We start from the raw sequence: 17,854 nt of genomic DNA on the forward strand, positions 1-17,854 counted from the left end.
ACTCTTGGTGCTATACTGACTGCTGAAACTTGAAAAAACTTTCATTTCGAAAGAAATCAGGTTTTTGGTCGACTTGAGTTCTTGTAGGGGGGGGGGGGTTCGGACCCCTCACCCTACAGTTACTAGGCAAATTACTATACTACTGCTGTTATAGGGCAGTAGTTAACATGTCGGACTTCTTTCCGGGGACACGGGTGCGTTCGCTTCTGAGGTTGGGGATTTTTAAGCCCATAAATAATTTCTTTACTAATGAATCCTTTATTTTATGAGTAGCCTCGTTTTTATGGATTGCAAGATTCGGAAAACAAGAATCAGATATGGCAGTGGAAGAAAAATTTATTAATGGTGAAGTTGGGTCTTTAAAGAACATTTCTCAATTTCTTTTTTGTTTAGATGTAATTCTATTCATTTGACGAATTCTTTGCCTGGACGCAGAAATTCGGAGCACTTTCTTCTAGCAAACTTTTTTGTCAATTTTTCTTTCAGATGAAAATATGCTTCCTATCTAATTCTTTTCAAAAAATGCTCTCAAGTGAATTTAGTGGCAGGCACTTGTGTTCGGATTGCGCTGTTGATCTAATATTTTTAAATAATCACGTTGTACTCTGAGGAAATATTCCTGAACATGGCGCAGTTCTTCAAATTTCCTGGGCAATGTGAATCGATAAATTTGAAGCAACAGAAACACTCTGAATTCAATTTTTTACGCCCAAAACCCACTGAGTTGTTAAGCTACAACTTTTTTATAAAAAAAACAGCAAAGTCAGCTGTCATGTGTAATTGCTCTCGAACGAAGTTTGAAGCAGATTGTAAACTTTTTATTCCATGACCATTTTGCATGACCATTTTTGCGCTTTCGTTCTAAAATTTCCTGTGACTTTCCAAGTGACTTTATCAAGCTTCGCTTCTTCAATTTGAATGATTTCCATTGCTCTCATTTTGAGATGAATTTTTTGCTAATAAGAAAGTGATTGTTAGCGGTTGAGTAATAACGCCGTATTAGCTTAAAGGTTAAGTTCTCTGACTACTATACAGGGGGTCGCGGGTTGGATAAAACGCCTATCATGTACAAATATGAGAAGACTGGCAAGAATGGTGTAGCTTGCTTTATTTAAGAGAGAATAGAGACTTCGCAGTCTGCGATTGGTGGAAAATCTACATTATGGTTTTTAATCTGCTCAATGAGCAATGGAATTTGGCCAATAAGAAAAACCTGTCATGAATCAATTTTTATTCCTTTGTTGACTTTTGAAGCAGCAGCAACACCAGGATGAGGAACTTTTAGCTTTTGAAGCTTTATTCCGGGAACTACGAGGCAATGCTGGAACATCATTGGCTGCATTGGCAGATTCGGAAGAGAGTTCAGATGTGGGAACCACTGTTGATCTTCGAGAGGCCAGATCTCGTTCAATTTTCTCAACTTCGTCCTCAAATCTCACTGAAAAATTCCCTCTATGTGGACTTCCGTCATCTTTTCCTAAAACAGAACTTTCACTAATTTAAGGATCATTAGTTGCAGCAAAAATTTGCCCAAGCGTCTGAGCGTGCGTGTGAACAGGGTAATCTCCAAATTCATGTTTACTCACCTTATTAAAGCTTTAAATGTTGCTTGAGTTGTCTGATTAATACATAGATCGAATATCTTTATAGAGTTGACCGCTTTTAGAATGGATCATTCGTTGTTTCAATGATCAGTGACAAGATTTATTCAAGGCCCACTTCCATGTTTCTCAGATTATTTTTAAACATCGATAAAATGAGGCGAGATTCTACAAGATTTTCCAGAATTGTAAAGTTGGAATATTTTGCTAGTAGGGTTAGTTCCAAGTATATGACTGGATTAGACCCAAAGATGAAAGCATTGTGTTTGCTCAATACTCTTAAAAAGTAGCCAACAATCACCTTCTCCCCTTAATTCGTCCTCTCATTCTCCCCTTCCCTACTCCCCTTCTCCTCCTTTCTCCGTCTCTCCCCTCCGCCTTCCCCTCCCTCTCTCCCTACCCCCTTAAAAAGAAACCAAAACATCATCTCAACACCGAAACAGATCCTTCACGACTGACCTTGTGCAGATGAGACGTGATCGAGTTCTGCCTCTATCTTGATTTGCGGGCTGAAATTGGGCAGACTTTTTGATCCCTCCCGAGGCGAGAGCCGCAAAATGGATGGTGCTGGTGTTTTGCTACAACATCAAAAACAGTTTTTTACTTCGCTTCCTATTTTCCCAGTCCCAAAAAGTTCATTTCAAAACTACTTAAGAGCTTTATTTTCAACCCTACTTAACCCTTTGGGACTAAAAATTACCCAAGATCTGTTATGAATCATTAATATTTTAGATAAAGTTCTAGGATAACGATTGTCTCAATCTTTAACTTTAAAGGAAAGATCTGTGTTTACAGCTTTTTGATCAATCAAAATAGGCAAGATAGCTCGATGCCCCGCCTCCTTGTCTGTGTTAGGATGAACTCTTGGTTATCAATAATTTAGGCTCACCATAGCTTGAACAATCTTGTCGGAAAATATGGCACCACGTGAAAATTTCAGACAAAAAATAGTCATGTTCACCAATAAAGAGCAACGCTGCTTGAAAAAAAGAACAGTCCGAAATGTTGGCTGCAACAAGAAAAAAGACAGCAGAGCAGACGGCTGCAGCCTAATGCCTTTTAGGTGCGGTTGCGCAGAAATCACAATCGTTTTTACTATTTATTCCGTGATTAAATTGCCCTCATGTAAATTTCAAATACCATTTTGCGCATCCAAGACAATAGATAGCACTGCTTTCGTTGTAAAACACAACTTAGAAAGACAAAACGTTTAATTTTTTGGGCGAACGCAAAGTAAGCCGATGGGCAAGCAAGCCGACAGAAAAGCAAGCAGAAAGTTATGTAATAGTTATGTAATCTATTAGAAATAATACATTGTCAGCCGTTACAATCAATACTGCGCGTAGTATTATAGTGCATAATGTATTCCAATGCACCAAAGAAACAAAAATGCGTCAATTTTTAGACATCTAGTGGGTACGGGCCTCAGCAGACCGCTGTCCATGGCCATGCCTCTCATCCGCTGTGGGATGTAATCCGGAAATATCGGGCCGGTTATCGCGGCGAAGCCGCGAAGCGCGCCCACCGGCCCGCCAGGGGCAACTTAAAATACGGGTATCCGAAAATTTTTCGGCTTACTTACCTCATTTTCAAAATTCGGCTTGCTTGCCTATCGGCTTGCTTGACCGCCACCATTTTTTTATGTTTTTATATTAAGTTTTCTGCATTATTAGGCAAGAACGAACTGGTATTTGAAATGTACATAAGGGAAATAAAAATAAATACGCATAATGAATTCACGCAACAATTAGTCACTGAAGACAAGCTTGAACACAAACTTGAAAACTAAATTTCATAAAAATGTCTCAATTTTTAATCTCATCACGTAAAATACAGATAACAGATGTTTTGTTTCTGAAATAGATTTTAATGAGCTGCCGTTTCTTATTACTGTAGAAAGAACAACTTTCAAAAGTTACAGCTCTTTTAAAAATTAATTCTTCCATTTCGTCGTTTTCTCCTAAAATTAGTTGTCGAAACTTTTCACATCTTATGCTCATGCTTGACAAAATATCAAGTGAGGAGACTACACGTTATTTAACAGCTACAGTTTTAGCTGTTTGGTTCAAGCCAAAAAAAACATTATAAACCATTTGATGCCTTTTGGCGGCGCGAGATATCAAAATTTCAAGAAGAGCGAAGTCCTACAGAGCAACAGATGGTTTGTTTTCTAAGTGTAAAAATTTTGGATCTTTCCGTTTGTGCCCCCTCCCCCCCCCCCACCCCAGCTGAGTGGGTGCATATTATTTGCATCCCCCAGACGCACGTGCAATAACTTTACATAATGATTTACTATGTAATGACACGTGCTCTGTAACTGGGGGGCGCATAACGTACTGGGGGGGGGGGGGGGGGGGGCACGCACAAACGGAAAAGATCCAAAATTTTTATTCAAAATCACCCAAGGGTTACCTTAGATCAGGTTCTTGTGGTGATAGTTGTCGAAACTGAAGTGGCGGCGAGTTGTTAGGTTCTTCCAAGTTGCCTTCTGCCAACGTGTTGCCGTAATTTGTGGTGCGCTGCCTTCTGTGTTGATTCTTTGGAGAGTCGTTTCCTTGTTTGGGCACTTTTCGTGTGGCCATAGGTCATTGATGAGCCACTCATTGCTTGAATATTCCGATTTTGACTAATTGCCATAATTTGAGACTTTTAAACAATTTATGGTTACTGAATAAAAACTGGAATACAAACATGAAACTTCCTCGTATATCTCCTATTTTGGTCTCAAAAATTGTGAGGCATTGTTTTTGCATCAATTTGTTTGTTTTGTAGGCATATTTTCTAGAGGAAGATTCAATTAATTTGTTTGCTTCATGGTAGCAGCAAAATTCTAATATCAAGTATCAGCAAATTTTGGTCTGCGTTTCCAAGAGCTGATTTTTGTCGCAATAACTGAAAACAGTAGGTCGTTTCTTTAAATTTGCTTTTTAAAATTGCAAATATTATTATTACTGTTTCTTCTATGACTAAATTTTCCTCGCGTACATTTCAAATAATAGTTTAGTTTTGCCTAATAATGTGAAAAAATTTATAAAAAACATATCAAGAAATTAAGAACAAACTTTTTGTCTTTACGTAGTATTTTACAACGAAAGCCGTGCTACCTAGTGTCTTGGTGTCGCAAAATGGCTATCAATTCTCATGGTCACCCTCAGTTTTTATCCAGATTACTCTAATTTACCGGATCATTTCGTAAAAATGCTAGCGCAAAAAATCAATTTGTCAAAGTCAAAGTCAAAGTGTCAATTTTAGCTTGAAGAAAAGGTATAAGTTTTCAACTTTTTTGCGTTTAATTAAATTATCAATAAAACAGAAAATTCGGGTCTTTCCCATTATAGCCCCCCCCCCCCCAGCTTAGTGGTCAGATAACCTATAGCCCCCCCAAACATGGTAATTATACCATAATGGGGGGCTATAATTTCATGGGGGGGCTATAATGGGAAAGACCCGAAAATTCAGACAAATAGGACGATTCGGGTCTTATTTTTGTGTATAGGAACGAAAAGCTTAATAGGTAACATCAAACAATAACTGGAAGATCCTTGCTGACATTATCCATTGAGCTGTTCGTTTCTATGCATAAAATTAAAACCCAAATGATCTTGTTTGTCTGTCTATTGGTATGTTTTCATGCTGACATTGCAACAACTCTTGCAACAACTTTCAAAAGTTACAGCTCTTTTAAAAATTGGGGTTGGACCCATTTGACTGTTCTTCCCTATTGGGCTATGTCATATCTTTTGTTTTTAAAGGTAAATCTATTCCTTTTCTCTTTCCTTCGTTGGGTGCGTTTTGGGTAAAGGCAGAGTGTTCAAGCATCCTTTTAATTCAATCCCCTTTTCAACTGAGTCTTATTCTCAACTATTTTTCACTGCTCTTATTTTTCACAATCGCTATTATTCACTGCACTGATTGGCTCTCCTCTGGTATAATACTTTCATATATGCCATATATGACACTACCACTCTAGATGAAAAGAAGCACCTCTGATGCAAATCTAAACACACACGTACAAAGTTGGTATCATCGGTATCAGATGTTGTTTTATAATTCTTTTATATTGAATAAAATTAAAATTTCCGCTCTGTTTTGGTATTAACGCTGAATAGAAAATTTCAAGTGTATTTAATATACGTTGTTAGGTTACACTTTGGATCATTTTTCAACCACTTCACACTTCCAAACTTATAACTTTTCAAGCTATTTTCTTTACACTTCAGCATTATTAATTTTTTTGTTTACAAAACTTAAAAACTTTTAATCTGGAATAGCAAAAACTACTACAAAATTTCAAAGGGGGTTGCAATTGCTCTATGAGAATTAAAGTGAAAATGAGAGGCTGTAGTTATGTGTAGTCATTCCGATTACAGCAAAATCTACATTGATATACAGCAAAATCTGCTTTGAAACACACAATAGCAATAAACTAGGAAAGTGTGAAGTCAAGTGATTTGATTTCTCTATTTCTCTTCGAGAAATTGTTTTTGCGTAGCGGTTATTGTAGTTTCTATTGGTCTTCTTTATTTTTATTCTGATTTTTTCCGTTTTCGGAATCTTTGAGTCTTTGAATATACTTCCGCAATTGTTTGAACGAAGTTGCGTTTTCCAGTTCGGCCGAATCAGGTGCAGACGCTTGCGCAGCTGAACGATCCATCGATTGGAAAAACACACGTTTTCCGCATAAGAGGATGCTCTGGGTTCGCTCGTAGAAATTCATAGTCACCTTCGTTGACTGCAACAACAGGACGAGATCTAATCTCACGTCCATTTTTTTTAACTCTGAAGGGATGCATTCTATGTACTTTTGCTCGAAGTTTAACCCAATAAGATATTGCAGTGTGCAGGAGAACGTTCAGTATAAAAGTGATTATCCCAATTTTCACTGACATTTGCCAGTTTATCGTGCCCGCGAACTGCTGCTCGTAAATTGGCTTAAGTTGTTGCAGTTTTGTTATGATAGGTTGGGCAATTTGCTCCACTTCAATGTCACTTTTTGGCATGTCGGAATTTTTCATCACCTCCAAACGAAAGTTTGAGACGAGTTCCTCTTTAGCCGGTTTTGAATTATCGTAGTTCACTAAGTTGCGAAGGGGTGGTAACGCTTTGAATAAGTGGTCAATAGCTGTGGGCAGCTTCACATCAATTCGCAATGCAGGCATCTCCGCACAAGATTTTGCGTCACTTCTCATCAAGACGTTTGGTCCCTCTACTTGTTCTCCACAATTCAATGATATAATGCATGCCTTGCAACCTTGAAAAATAATACTGTTGAGAGGGTTCGAGTTGCTGTGGTTCGACTTAATGAGTTGGTAGCTGGAGGATGCTGCTAGTATTAGCCATCGGCTATACCCAATATTGATCGCCTTCTCTTGAACTGGTAGGGGCTGAAAATCAACGTCGCAGTATTTGAAAGCTGTGTTCGAGTCATGATATACAAGTAATGTTGCGAGACAACTGCTCCTTGTTTTCAGCATGGGAGACGCTTGATCACAGATAGCATAAACACTCGACCCAATGCAATGATTTAGATCCTCATCATTAAGTAGAGCTATTTTGGATTTGTCTTTGGAGATCCCAATATACTTTGATTCCGTCCGCCACATCATGGCCAGATTGTCGTCGGATTCTGACTGTGGCATAGGCAGTAAGATTGCTTCGTAAACTTTGAGAACGGTCTCCCGTGATGCTAGTGGTATTGCCGTTTTGAAAACTAGTCCCAGATCATTGGTTGTGACTTCACGCAGCAATTTTGACTCATAGTACGTGAGAATTTTGTTTATTGGTATTGCCAAGCTCAACATTTGGTCGTCGTTTCCCAATGATCGTTGAACAGAGACAAGGACTTTCTCAAGGTGTTCACGTGGGACAAGCGAGATAGGAAGAAACTCATTAGTCATTGTCATGAACGCCGTCAACAAAGTTGAGCGGAATGTGTAAGTTGCTGTCCTGAAGTTCTTTATTTCTGTTTGTAGCATCAGTAACCAGGCAAGAATTTCACTGAACTGTAGATTTTCTTTCCCTCGCAGCTGTAGACGTCGAACGCAACTGGTTAGACCCTTCATCTCCCTTTTGATGCTATCGAATTCTTCCTCAATTTTTTGTGAATTGAGTTTTTGAAGTTCTGTTAGGCGTTTTGTCACTGCATTCAATGAATTCAGTTGTTTTCCGACCAAGAAAAACTTTTTGTTAGATGATGTCGTCAGTTGTTGGAATCCATCCTGAATTTATCTTATTCTTTGAATGCCTTTTCGGATGTTTTCCTTGTCACTCCTGGAAAACTCTGTACAACTACCAAAAATTCCTTTGATAGCACATCCGATCTTGCTGCCTAGTCAAACTCCAGCGCCAAGAACTGTGGCGGCTCCACCAGCTAAAAGGAGGGGAGCAATGCGCTTCTGCCTTGATAATTCCGATTGACTTGATGCATAGTTGTGTAGGGCGAGAGTCTTTTCCATGTCCTTTTTGATTGAATGCAGGTCAGTATGTGCGTTTCCATGTTCTTCGATGATTTTCGTCACTAACCAGGTGAAATTGAGGTGATCTGTAGCGTCCAGTTGTTCTAGGACTGGAAATGCTAGATCGTGACAAAGTCCCGCTCGTGTTTTCCAAGAGTCGTGGAATTTTTCTACTAACGCAGTTAAGTTCTCAGGTAGCTGTATTTCGATAACAGGATAGGGAACTATAAACTGGACATTTATGAACTTGTCCGCAAGTAGTACTCTCTGGTGAAAATTAAAAACAATTCCTTCGTTTGTAATTGTGTTAGCGCTTGGTGTTGCTGGAGAGATAACAAGGAAAAGGAAGAAGTAATCTATAGAAATAAATTAAACATGCCAGTTCATTAAATTGAGCCAAAAACATAACACTTCTGATGGCGCCTTCAGTTGAGTTAAGTCTTCAGAACAATAACAATGGAACGAAAATGATGGTGATAGAAAATAATGCAAGGAAACATCATATGGATAAGATTAAAGAAGAGAAATTTGTTGCTGGCAATTAGGATAACATTTTTTTTCTAAGATGATGAAATAATTTTCAAAACGAATTTTGAAATGCTGGTGTAATCTGTTTCTTTTTTCGCAAAGCTAATTTTGTTTTTTTTCTGGAAGTATCAGGAGCTCATCTCATCTAAGTTTATCAAATTTATTGCTCTAGTTTTGCCTGTCCCCTTGCGTGGGAGGTCTCAGTTTTGGTTTTTATCATTAGTTCTCCGCGGGTAATATCAATTCTTTTAAATAATAAGTCCCATAACTCAGGGAGGTCTCAGCTGAAATTTTGATTCTTTTCATCAAAATCAGATGGTAATTTCAAAATCAAATTTGTTTTAAATCAGAATTTGAGGGTAACTTTGAAAAACAAATTTGCTTTAATCAAGATCAGGTGGTAATTATATGGTTTGTTACTGGGTCTTAGATTGTTCTGAGAGGTCTACTTGATTTAATTTAGATGGCCATAATTTGTGGTTCTCCGTTGTTTTGAAAAAAAATTGATTTTTTTGTGAAGTAATTCAATTTTGGTTTCAACCTGGGACATTTTGATGACGTTGGTAAACTGCGTCATAGGAAAACTGTTGTGACGTTGGTAAACTGCGTCATAGGAAAACTGTTGTGCCGTTGGTAAATTGCGTCATCGGAATGTTTTGTGACGTTGATAAATTATGTCAGAGTGAAACAATCAACAAAATAATGCAATGGATGAAGTAATCTGCAATTTCCACTATATGTAACCCTTATAATGATTACATAATTACTTAATGAACTATCGCGACTTCCTTTTGTGGAGAAATGGAACAAATAACATTACAAAGTAACTTGGAATGGATGCAAGAATCGTATATATCTCTAGAAAGTGGTAACTTTCCTTTTCATGCATCTTGGAAAGAACAGAAACTAAATGTGGTAAATTTTGGGGGCAAAACAGCGTCTCAGCTATCTCCTCCCTCTCAGCCCAGTTTAGCCTTCAATTTAAAGACATTCACTCCAAGTTCGGAATTTTTAAAAAAATTTGACAAACATGCATCTGTGGAAGATAATTTGTTGAATTTCGAAAATTATGTCAAATACAATGGGAATGAATTTGCGCATGGACTCGTGGGAAATTCAATGTGGTCGGGCAAATTAAATTATTCATCCAGCTGCTCACTATTCAAAGGACTGAACAAAATTCATGAGAATGTTGTAATGACGAATCAAGAATGGTTTACGCTTCCTCACGTGGAGTATGGGGGTGCCTATTCAATTGCTTATTTATTCAGTGGGAAAAAATTGTGGCTAATCGCAAAAACTAAAAGGAGTGGGCAACAAATGAAAACGTTAATAAAGAACATAAAGGACCTGAAGTTTTATTTAGAAAATGAGTGCACCGGCGTCTGAAAAAAAAGGGCTTGGCACTATGTTCAGCCTGGGGACGTTATTATTCAGCCAGAATTAGCAGTGTATACAGTTCTCACTTTTAATACAGGTGAAACGGAGATCCAATTCGAAGTAAAAACACAATATAGTATTTTAATGATGTTAATTATAAGGAAATTGAATATGTTTTATTCTGTTTAGGTGTTATAACAATTGTGGGTGGTTGGGAAGCGGGTCGGAAGTACACAAAAACGCATATATCAGCGCTATTTAATGTTTTTGGGGAGAAGGATAGAAATAAATGGAATCAAAAACTGGGTAAGCTGGGCCCAAAAGAGTACCTAAAGCAGCTGGAAAAAGAGGATGAAAATGTGTACAGGAGCAGGCAGCAAATAATGAGTTATAGGGAAAATGAAACCACTGGACACCTCAGAACACAAATTGAAATGGATGCTGACTTCAGTAACATTGATATGGAGGCAAATAAAGGAAAAGTCAGCAAAAAGAAGAAAAAGTGTTTGAATTTTTGTGCCGGCCCTTCTTCATCATAAGGTTAGTCATTTTTTTTTGCTTCTTGCTGTTTTTTGGAAATCAAAATTTTTCTTTCAACACATTTCAGCATAAGTAATTGCAACTCCCTTTGTTACCACAATCGCAATAAAATAAAATACCGTGTCTTCAATATTACAAATTCACTTATTACAAATTATTTTAACTGCTAATTACAAATTATATATGGATAATGGAGCAGACGTCACAACAAAAGGTAAGAATTTTCACAATTTCATTGTCAGTTAAGGACTCTATGCCTCTTGTTTTGTTGCTTTTTGTTTTTGTCTGTTTTTTTTTGTTTTTTTTTAAGTAAATAACAAGTCTGATCGAAAAAATAGGTCCGCGAAAGTACGGGGGGTAACTAAGAGGACCTTGGAAATGTAAAATTTTCAATGTAAGTTAAACTCTGATAAAAGCGGATCACTTTGAGTGTAAGTAATTTGTATAGGCTATGGTAAATATAATAGCATTTTAGTGAATTATTTCGTCTTCAAAGTTTTTCCGGACGTATTTCGGAGAACCGGTCCCAACAAAGGTTGAAAGGGCGTTAGATGGGGATGGGCGAAATAAAATACGTTTTCATTTGGAAAAGTTAAATTATAACTGATCACTTGAATAAAGAAGAAGTGAGAAATTGCGGATGTTTGGTATAGGTAATGAGAAAAATCACACTCTTTTGAAACTTAATCTAAATTCTGGCTCCAAGAAGCTCTAGCAGACTCTTTTTGGGAACCCTTGAGAGTAATTTTTGTTTTACTTGGTTAAAAATCATAAAAGCGGATCACTTAGAATATGAAGGATATGAACAATTTTGTGAGCCAAATCTAAACTTTTTGTCAATTTTGATATTTTTGAGATCCAATGAGAAAATTAGGCTCCAACAAATCAAAGAATGCACATAAGGGGACGTTTTGCGCATAATTTTTGTTTCCTGACAGAAAAATTATAAAAAGCGGATCACTTTGAATGCTATAAAATTAACAAAATTTCTAAATCAAATAAAGTAATTTCAAAATTATTCGTTTTAATTGTAAGGAATCGCAGTTCTGGCTCCGAGGAAGTGTAGTGGCTATATTTTGGCAACCTACCATAACAAGTTTTCCTCAATTGTATAATATATTTCAAAAACGGATCACTTAGGATAATAAAGAGAGATAAGAAAAACTAATTCGTCTTCAAAACTGATAACTGCGGTAGAGTTGTTGTGGTGGGGCAGGGTTCAACCTCAAGTTGTAAGGTCCAGCTCCTCTGCTGTTTTCGCTAGTTGCTGCAGGAGTTCTGTAGGGGAAAGGCGGTATTGCCCTATCATTATTGTCTGATGGTTGATTTGGTGCATGGATTGTGACTGGTAGTTGATTTGTATTCTCGGCTATGTCATGAGCAGGAGTAATCAGAAAAGGTAGTGCGGGTTCCACGTTGTTGGCAGGAATCATTGGTTGATGAACAACGTGTGCAGGTTGTGTATGAGGCTGTTGGTTATTTTGTTGTTGGACCGTATCTCTGGGGTTGAAAATAGTAACATACTTGACGTCATTCCATGTACAGTTCTTGTCAACTGTCTGCTGTGGTGGCTTCAGCAATTGCGGTAGGAGGTTGTCGAATAGTTCGGGTTCAGCGCCATATAAATTTAGCATTGGGTCTGGTTTAAAGTTTTTTGGGTTGACGTAGCTAATATCTTGCACTGTGTACTTGGGTTTAATTGGACGGAGTCGAACTCTATTCATGCATTGGGTGTCGTTAGTTCCCACTTTCCGTATTAGATAGTTTGAATGAGTGTAGACAGCCTCAATCCGATAAAGAGGAATCCAGCTCGGTTTGCTGAAGCCGTGTAGGGTCGACGGCAGATGGGTGATTTTCGGGTCGAGTAGTAGGCAGTAACTGTGTAAGGTTAGAGGTGACGCTTTGGCCTTCCGATCGAAATAAGATCGGTATTTCTGGTAGGCGTTGACTATAGTGTCTTTCTGCAGTTGATAGTACTGCAGCATCTGGTCTTGTATTTCTTGGCTAGTTGAACATCGTGGCGTTTTTTCGATAGTTTTCCCGACATTAAATCTTCGTTCAAGTGCTGACATTGGTTGACGGCCGTGGAACAGTAGGGCTGGTGTGCAACTTGACTCGCTGTTTAAACTTGTGTTATGTGCGAAACATGCGATTTCTATTTGATTATGCCAAATTACACCCGGTGAGTTGATGTTCACCTTCAGGTTTTTCTTAAGTACTGCATGGCTTCGTTCCAAAAGGCCAATAGTCTGGGGGTGCTTTAGTGTTGCTTGATTCAATTGAATCTGAAGAATGACTGTCAGTTCCTTGAACAATTTTGATGTGAACACTGATCCAAGGTCTGATAAAATTGTATCTGGAATGTAACAGTGTTGATGAAATATAGATACTAGTTTCTGGGCCACACTTTTGGCATCTGGGTGTTTCAGTGGGACAGCAAACAGGTATTTGCTGAAGACGTCGATTGCTGTTGGAATGTATTTGAATCCACCAGAATTAGGGAGTGCTCCAACAATATCAATCTGTAGAAGTTCTTCAGGGAAATTCGGTAAACTGGTAATTGGCAAAAGTGGAGGAGTTAGATGAGACTTTTGGATTGGCTTAATTTGAAGACAGGTCAAGCAATTTTCAATGTAGTCGATGAGGAACTCTTGAAATCCGGGAAAATAGAAGTGTTTCCGAAATAGGTAAACAGTTTGGGTAATGCCTCGATGACTGGCTTCGGGGCTGTTATGTATGCGATAAATTAGTTCATGCCGAAGATGTTTTAGGACCAAGATCTGTTTGTGAGAAACGTGACCGGCATAGTTGAAAAATTTCCGATACACAATATCGTTGTTGACACAAAGTCTATCTAGTTGTTTTATGTATTTTCGTTGAGAAACAGTCAAGTAATTCGTTCTCGGCAACGATTTCCGGTTATGAATCCAGGATCGAACTTGTTGTATTTCGCTGTCTTTTTTTTGTTCCTCGGAAATGTTGAGGTGTTTAGTGCACTCCGGGACATCAAAATTGTTTAGTGGGTCTGGAGAAGCAATTGCTGATACTTGCAGGTTGACCCTGTTTGTTTCCACTACTTGATAAAATTCAATTTGGCTGTTATTTCCTGTTGTTCTTTGGAGGCAACTTACCACACTTTGTGAGTTTCCCGTGCCTTGAACACTTGGTAAAATTGGAGTTTAACTGAAATGGGCTGAATCGTTGGTTTCGGGTGGTAAGTTTGTTTTGACTTCAATCTCTATCTGTTGGATTGGAATTGTGTTTCTGATCATTAGCTCGATTGCTTCGTTTGGTTTTTGAGGAATTCGTGAAAGAAAGTCAGCTGCTGCATTTGCCTTCCCTGGAATATGCCCCAATATGAAATCGTATGACATGAGGCGGTCCACCATTAACCAAAGATTACGTGGGATGTGTTTTGCTTGAAAGAAATGAACCAAGCTTCGGTTGTCAGTAGGAACAACAACTTTCTTTGAGCATCTCCAAATGAGATGACAAAAGTTTTCGAAGGCATAGTAGACAGCTAAAAATTCTTTACAGTAAATACTCATTTTCAATTGAGCTTCGTTGAACGCGTGGGATCCGAACATAACGGGTGCGTATTGGCGATTTTCCCCTGCATTTCCTTCCTTTTGAATGTAGTCTTCGATAAGCAAGACGTATCCTGCTGCGTGCATACTGGCATCAGTCATTATCACGAACTGTTTGTCTTTCAGAGGGAACCGCAGTGACATTTTGGTTGCATCGACTAACGATTGCTTCAGAATATTGAGACATTCGTGATGCTTTTGCGTTATAATGAATTTCTGGTTGTTTTTCAGTAGTTTGTAAAATGGTAGCAGATGCTGTTGCAGCTTCGGAATGAAGGCGCGGAAGAACTGCAAAAACCCGATAATCCTTTTCACTTGTTTAGTGGTCTTGGGCATTTCTAGATTGTTCAGAAATTTTGTCACCTTATTTTTATCTGGGGTTAGACCGTTTGCCGTAATTAGATTGCCCAAGAATTGAAGAGATTTAACACCGAACTCACATTTAGCGGGGGAGAGTTTTAATCCGGTTTTGTTGACGAACTGAAAAATTTCATCAAGTTTCTCCAAAAGGTCTTTCACTGAGCTTTCTCCGCAACCAATATCGTCCATGTACTGGTAGCAGATATCTTTTGCAATGCATGGGTCTAAATGTTGTCGAGCAAAGCTGCAGAAAGCCGTTGGGGCTCGACTTAGTCCCTGGGTTAGTCGACCAAAATTAAATGCTAAGAAGTGAATGGACAGTTCATCAGCCATTGGTATGCAGTAGTAGGCTTGTCTACAATCCAGTTTAGCGAAAAATGTTTTTCCTGCTAGATGATTTCCAGCGTCTGCTAGTGCTGAAATAAGAAAATTATGACTTTCGTAGTCGTGCCGAATTAAATTGTTTATCTTTCTGAGATCGATCAACATGCGAAGTTTGCCGGAAGGTTTGCGTTGGCAGAATATTGGACTGCTATATTTCGAGTATGTTAAGGGTTTTACAATTCCAAAGTATGTCATCAAGTGTAACTCTACTAGAATATCATCTCGGAAGTGTGTTGGTGCTGGAGGGAAAGCTGAGTAGACGGGACGATCATGTTCAGGTTTCAATCTAACACTAAAGTTCGAGGCCAAGCCTACATCAAATCTATGTTTACCGAAAATGTGATGGTAGCTGACAAGAAGCTTTTCTACTGATTTCCTTGCAGGTTCATATAGAACTGAGTCTTTCCAAGAAAACTGAGAAAGAAATTCAGTGCGATCTGCCTCATTATTCAAAGGGTTCTCTGCTGCTTGTCTTTTACACTCGAGGATTTCATCATATATTCTTTTTTCGATTCCAGTTAAAAATTCTGGGTTTTCGCATGATTCTGGCGTTTCAAACCAAAAGGCTTCTGCATACTTTTTCCCTTCAATTGGAGCAAGTTTGTTTTCATCCGAAGAATTTGGATTGGTTTGAATGAGGGCTGCTATTTGTGGATCAATAGGAGTAATGAAATTTGCTTGTTTTGGCGTAAGAACTGTGAAGACTGCTACTTTTGTACCTGCTGGTATGGTCGCTTCGTGAGAATTAGTGTTCAGAAAAGAAATCTGAACCTGATTTTTGTCATCAACGCGGTTCAATGACGATGTAACGAACACTCCGGAATTTTGTTCGAAGAAATCGAAGGGCTCTATAATACCAATAATGTTTGCCAATTCGAATGTTTTGGACGCACAAAGACAAATAACGAGGTCCTGTTTACAAGGGCATAATGTTGTTTTTGTTTTTGTGTAAATGTTGAAGGTTTGTTCTTCGTGTCGAACAGATTTTTTTCCATCCGTTTGTTGTATTTCGTTAATTATAAAAGTTAGATCGGGCATTAGAAGTAACTTTTGTTTCATGTCAACCATAAGATTGTTCTCTGACAAAAATGGGGCTCCTAATATGGGTGTATTCAATCGTTGGATTACAAGGAATTTTGATTTGAATTCTTGTAGGCCGACTCTGAATGGTATTTCTGCGCTGAATAGACATCGTTCCTTTTGGTCAGTTGCTGTGTAAATTTCGGTTGTTGGCGGTGAGTTTTTGGATACAATACTGTCTGCAATTTGGTTAAAAATTCTCATCGGCAAGGCATTAGTGAAAGAACCAGTGTCGACGAAAGCGTCAAACTTTAGGTTTCCAATCACAATTTGAGTATAGAACAGTGGGTTTTGCTCCTTTGGTTTATTCATGGTTGGGTAAAATAATTTTTTTTTCTTCAATTTTGCGTAGAATTAGAATAATGATTGACCGCACTAGAGGATTGTTGTTGCTGTTCGAAAGGTATTTGTGTATTTCTTTGCGGTGGATTTCTGTACCAGCAAAATTTTTGATAATGACCCCTTTTGCCACAGTTTCGACAGATTACTCGTCCGTTTCCTCTGGAATTATGTTGACCGCCACGGTGGTAGCCACAACGGGAATGGTAGTTTTGTTGTTGTTGGTTGTAACTGCCTCTACTCTCACTTTGAGTTGGGTTTGCTTTGTCTTGTTGTCGCTGTACTTCGATGCTTTCCAGTTGGGAACTAATTTGGGCTATTTGAGAAACAATTGCTTGTTGGGTTTCTTGCAGAGATTGTTGCTGGGCTTGTAGAAAATTGAAATCTTCCGATCTAGTTTGCTGTGAATTGATTTCATTAAACGCGGTAGCAAAATCGTTCTCAGGAACTAGTTTCTCGATCATTATAATTCGCGCTACCCTGTTGCACAAATCATTCACTGTCATTGCTGGCTCTTCAATTTCGTATAATTTTCGTCGGATTGTCGCTGGCATTCCACTTAGGAACTGTTCTCTTACTCGTGAAATTCGTTGATTAACTGGAAAGACTCTGGCTGCTACTCTTTGGAGATGCGTCAAGTAATCCTCTGGTGTTGCGCACTGTGTATTGAATTTTATTTCCGGAAAGCTAAGACGAAGGATTGCTGTTTGGTCTGGATTGATATATCGTTCTCGTAACTGTCTCAAAGACTCTTCAAAATCAGTTCTTACTGCATTTGGCAGCTGTTCGTAAAATTGTAGCGCTCCCTCTTGTAATCTGAGATGTAGAAAATGATGTTGGCGGCCGTTTGGAACTGCAGAAAGACCAATGGAACTTCTAATTTGTCGTTCAAAAACTGCAAAATCCTCGGAGGGTAAACCGCTAAATTTAATAAAAGGTACTGGTGAAGACTGATTACCGTGAATAGGGGCATGATGCATAGCAACTCCTGCTGCAGGTATAATTGGTCCCGACGCTGGTGGTGCGGGTGGTTATGGGTACTGCATTTGCAAAATATTTTCCGGATCCATTTGAAAATTTGTAATTCAAATCAAAATAAATGAATAAACACGTGTTTGGCGATGGTTAAAAGGAATTACAATCATGTCAGATATGTTTGTTGCACTATAATGAATATGTCTATGCGGAAGAGAAAACGTATAGCTTTTGGTGAGTTTAAAACCCTGAAATTTATTTAAATATTTAGATAACTTTCTGCTTTAATCTCTGTCGCCATGTCATATCTTTTGTTTTTAAAGGTAAATCTATTCCTTTTGTCTTTCCTTCGTTGGGTGCGTTTTGGGTAAAAGCAGAGTGTTCAAGCATCCTTTTAATTCAATCCCCTTTTCAACTCAGTCTTTTTCTCAACTATTTTTCACTGCTCTTATTTTTCACAATCGCCATTATTCACTGCACTGATTGGCTCTCCTCCGGTATAATACTTTCATATATGCCATATATGACACTCCCATTCATATCTGCTCCTAGTCTGTCCATTTCGTACTCCTCTCAAACAATTTAACCAAGACTCGGATACACAAAAATAGTAGCACAAATATTC

General features: G+C 38.3%; 1 protein-coding gene across 4 annotated transcripts in view; it reads right to left on the minus strand.

Annotated features, from left to right (window-relative positions):
- Positions 1 to 1,216: 1,216 nt before the first annotated feature.
- Positions 1,217 to 17,854, minus strand: part of LOC142338583 (uncharacterized) — a 21,014-nt gene continuing 4,376 nt past the window's right edge. For 2 of the 4 annotated variants that reach the window (XM_075388391.1, XM_075388392.1), the window contains exons 3-4: positions 2,061 to 2,179; positions 1,217 to 1,477 (exon numbers count right to left, since the gene is read on the minus strand). In XM_075388391.1, the coding sequence (XP_075244506.1) occupies positions 1,224 to 1,477; positions 2,061 to 2,179 (373 nt within the window). In that variant the 3' untranslated portion in view covers positions 1,217 to 1,223. Of the gene's footprint in view, positions 1,478 to 2,060; positions 2,180 to 4,013; positions 4,228 to 17,854 lie in introns of all 4 variants that reach the window. The other 2 variants (XM_075388389.1, XM_075388390.1) reach the window with 2 other exon arrangements.

The sequence above is a fragment of the Convolutriloba macropyga genome, chromosome 4 (genome assembly GCF_964194025.1).
Source record: "Convolutriloba macropyga chromosome 4, txConMacr16.3, whole genome shotgun sequence".
Lineage (NCBI taxonomy): Eukaryota > Metazoa > Xenacoelomorpha > Acoela > Convolutidae > Convolutriloba > Convolutriloba macropyga.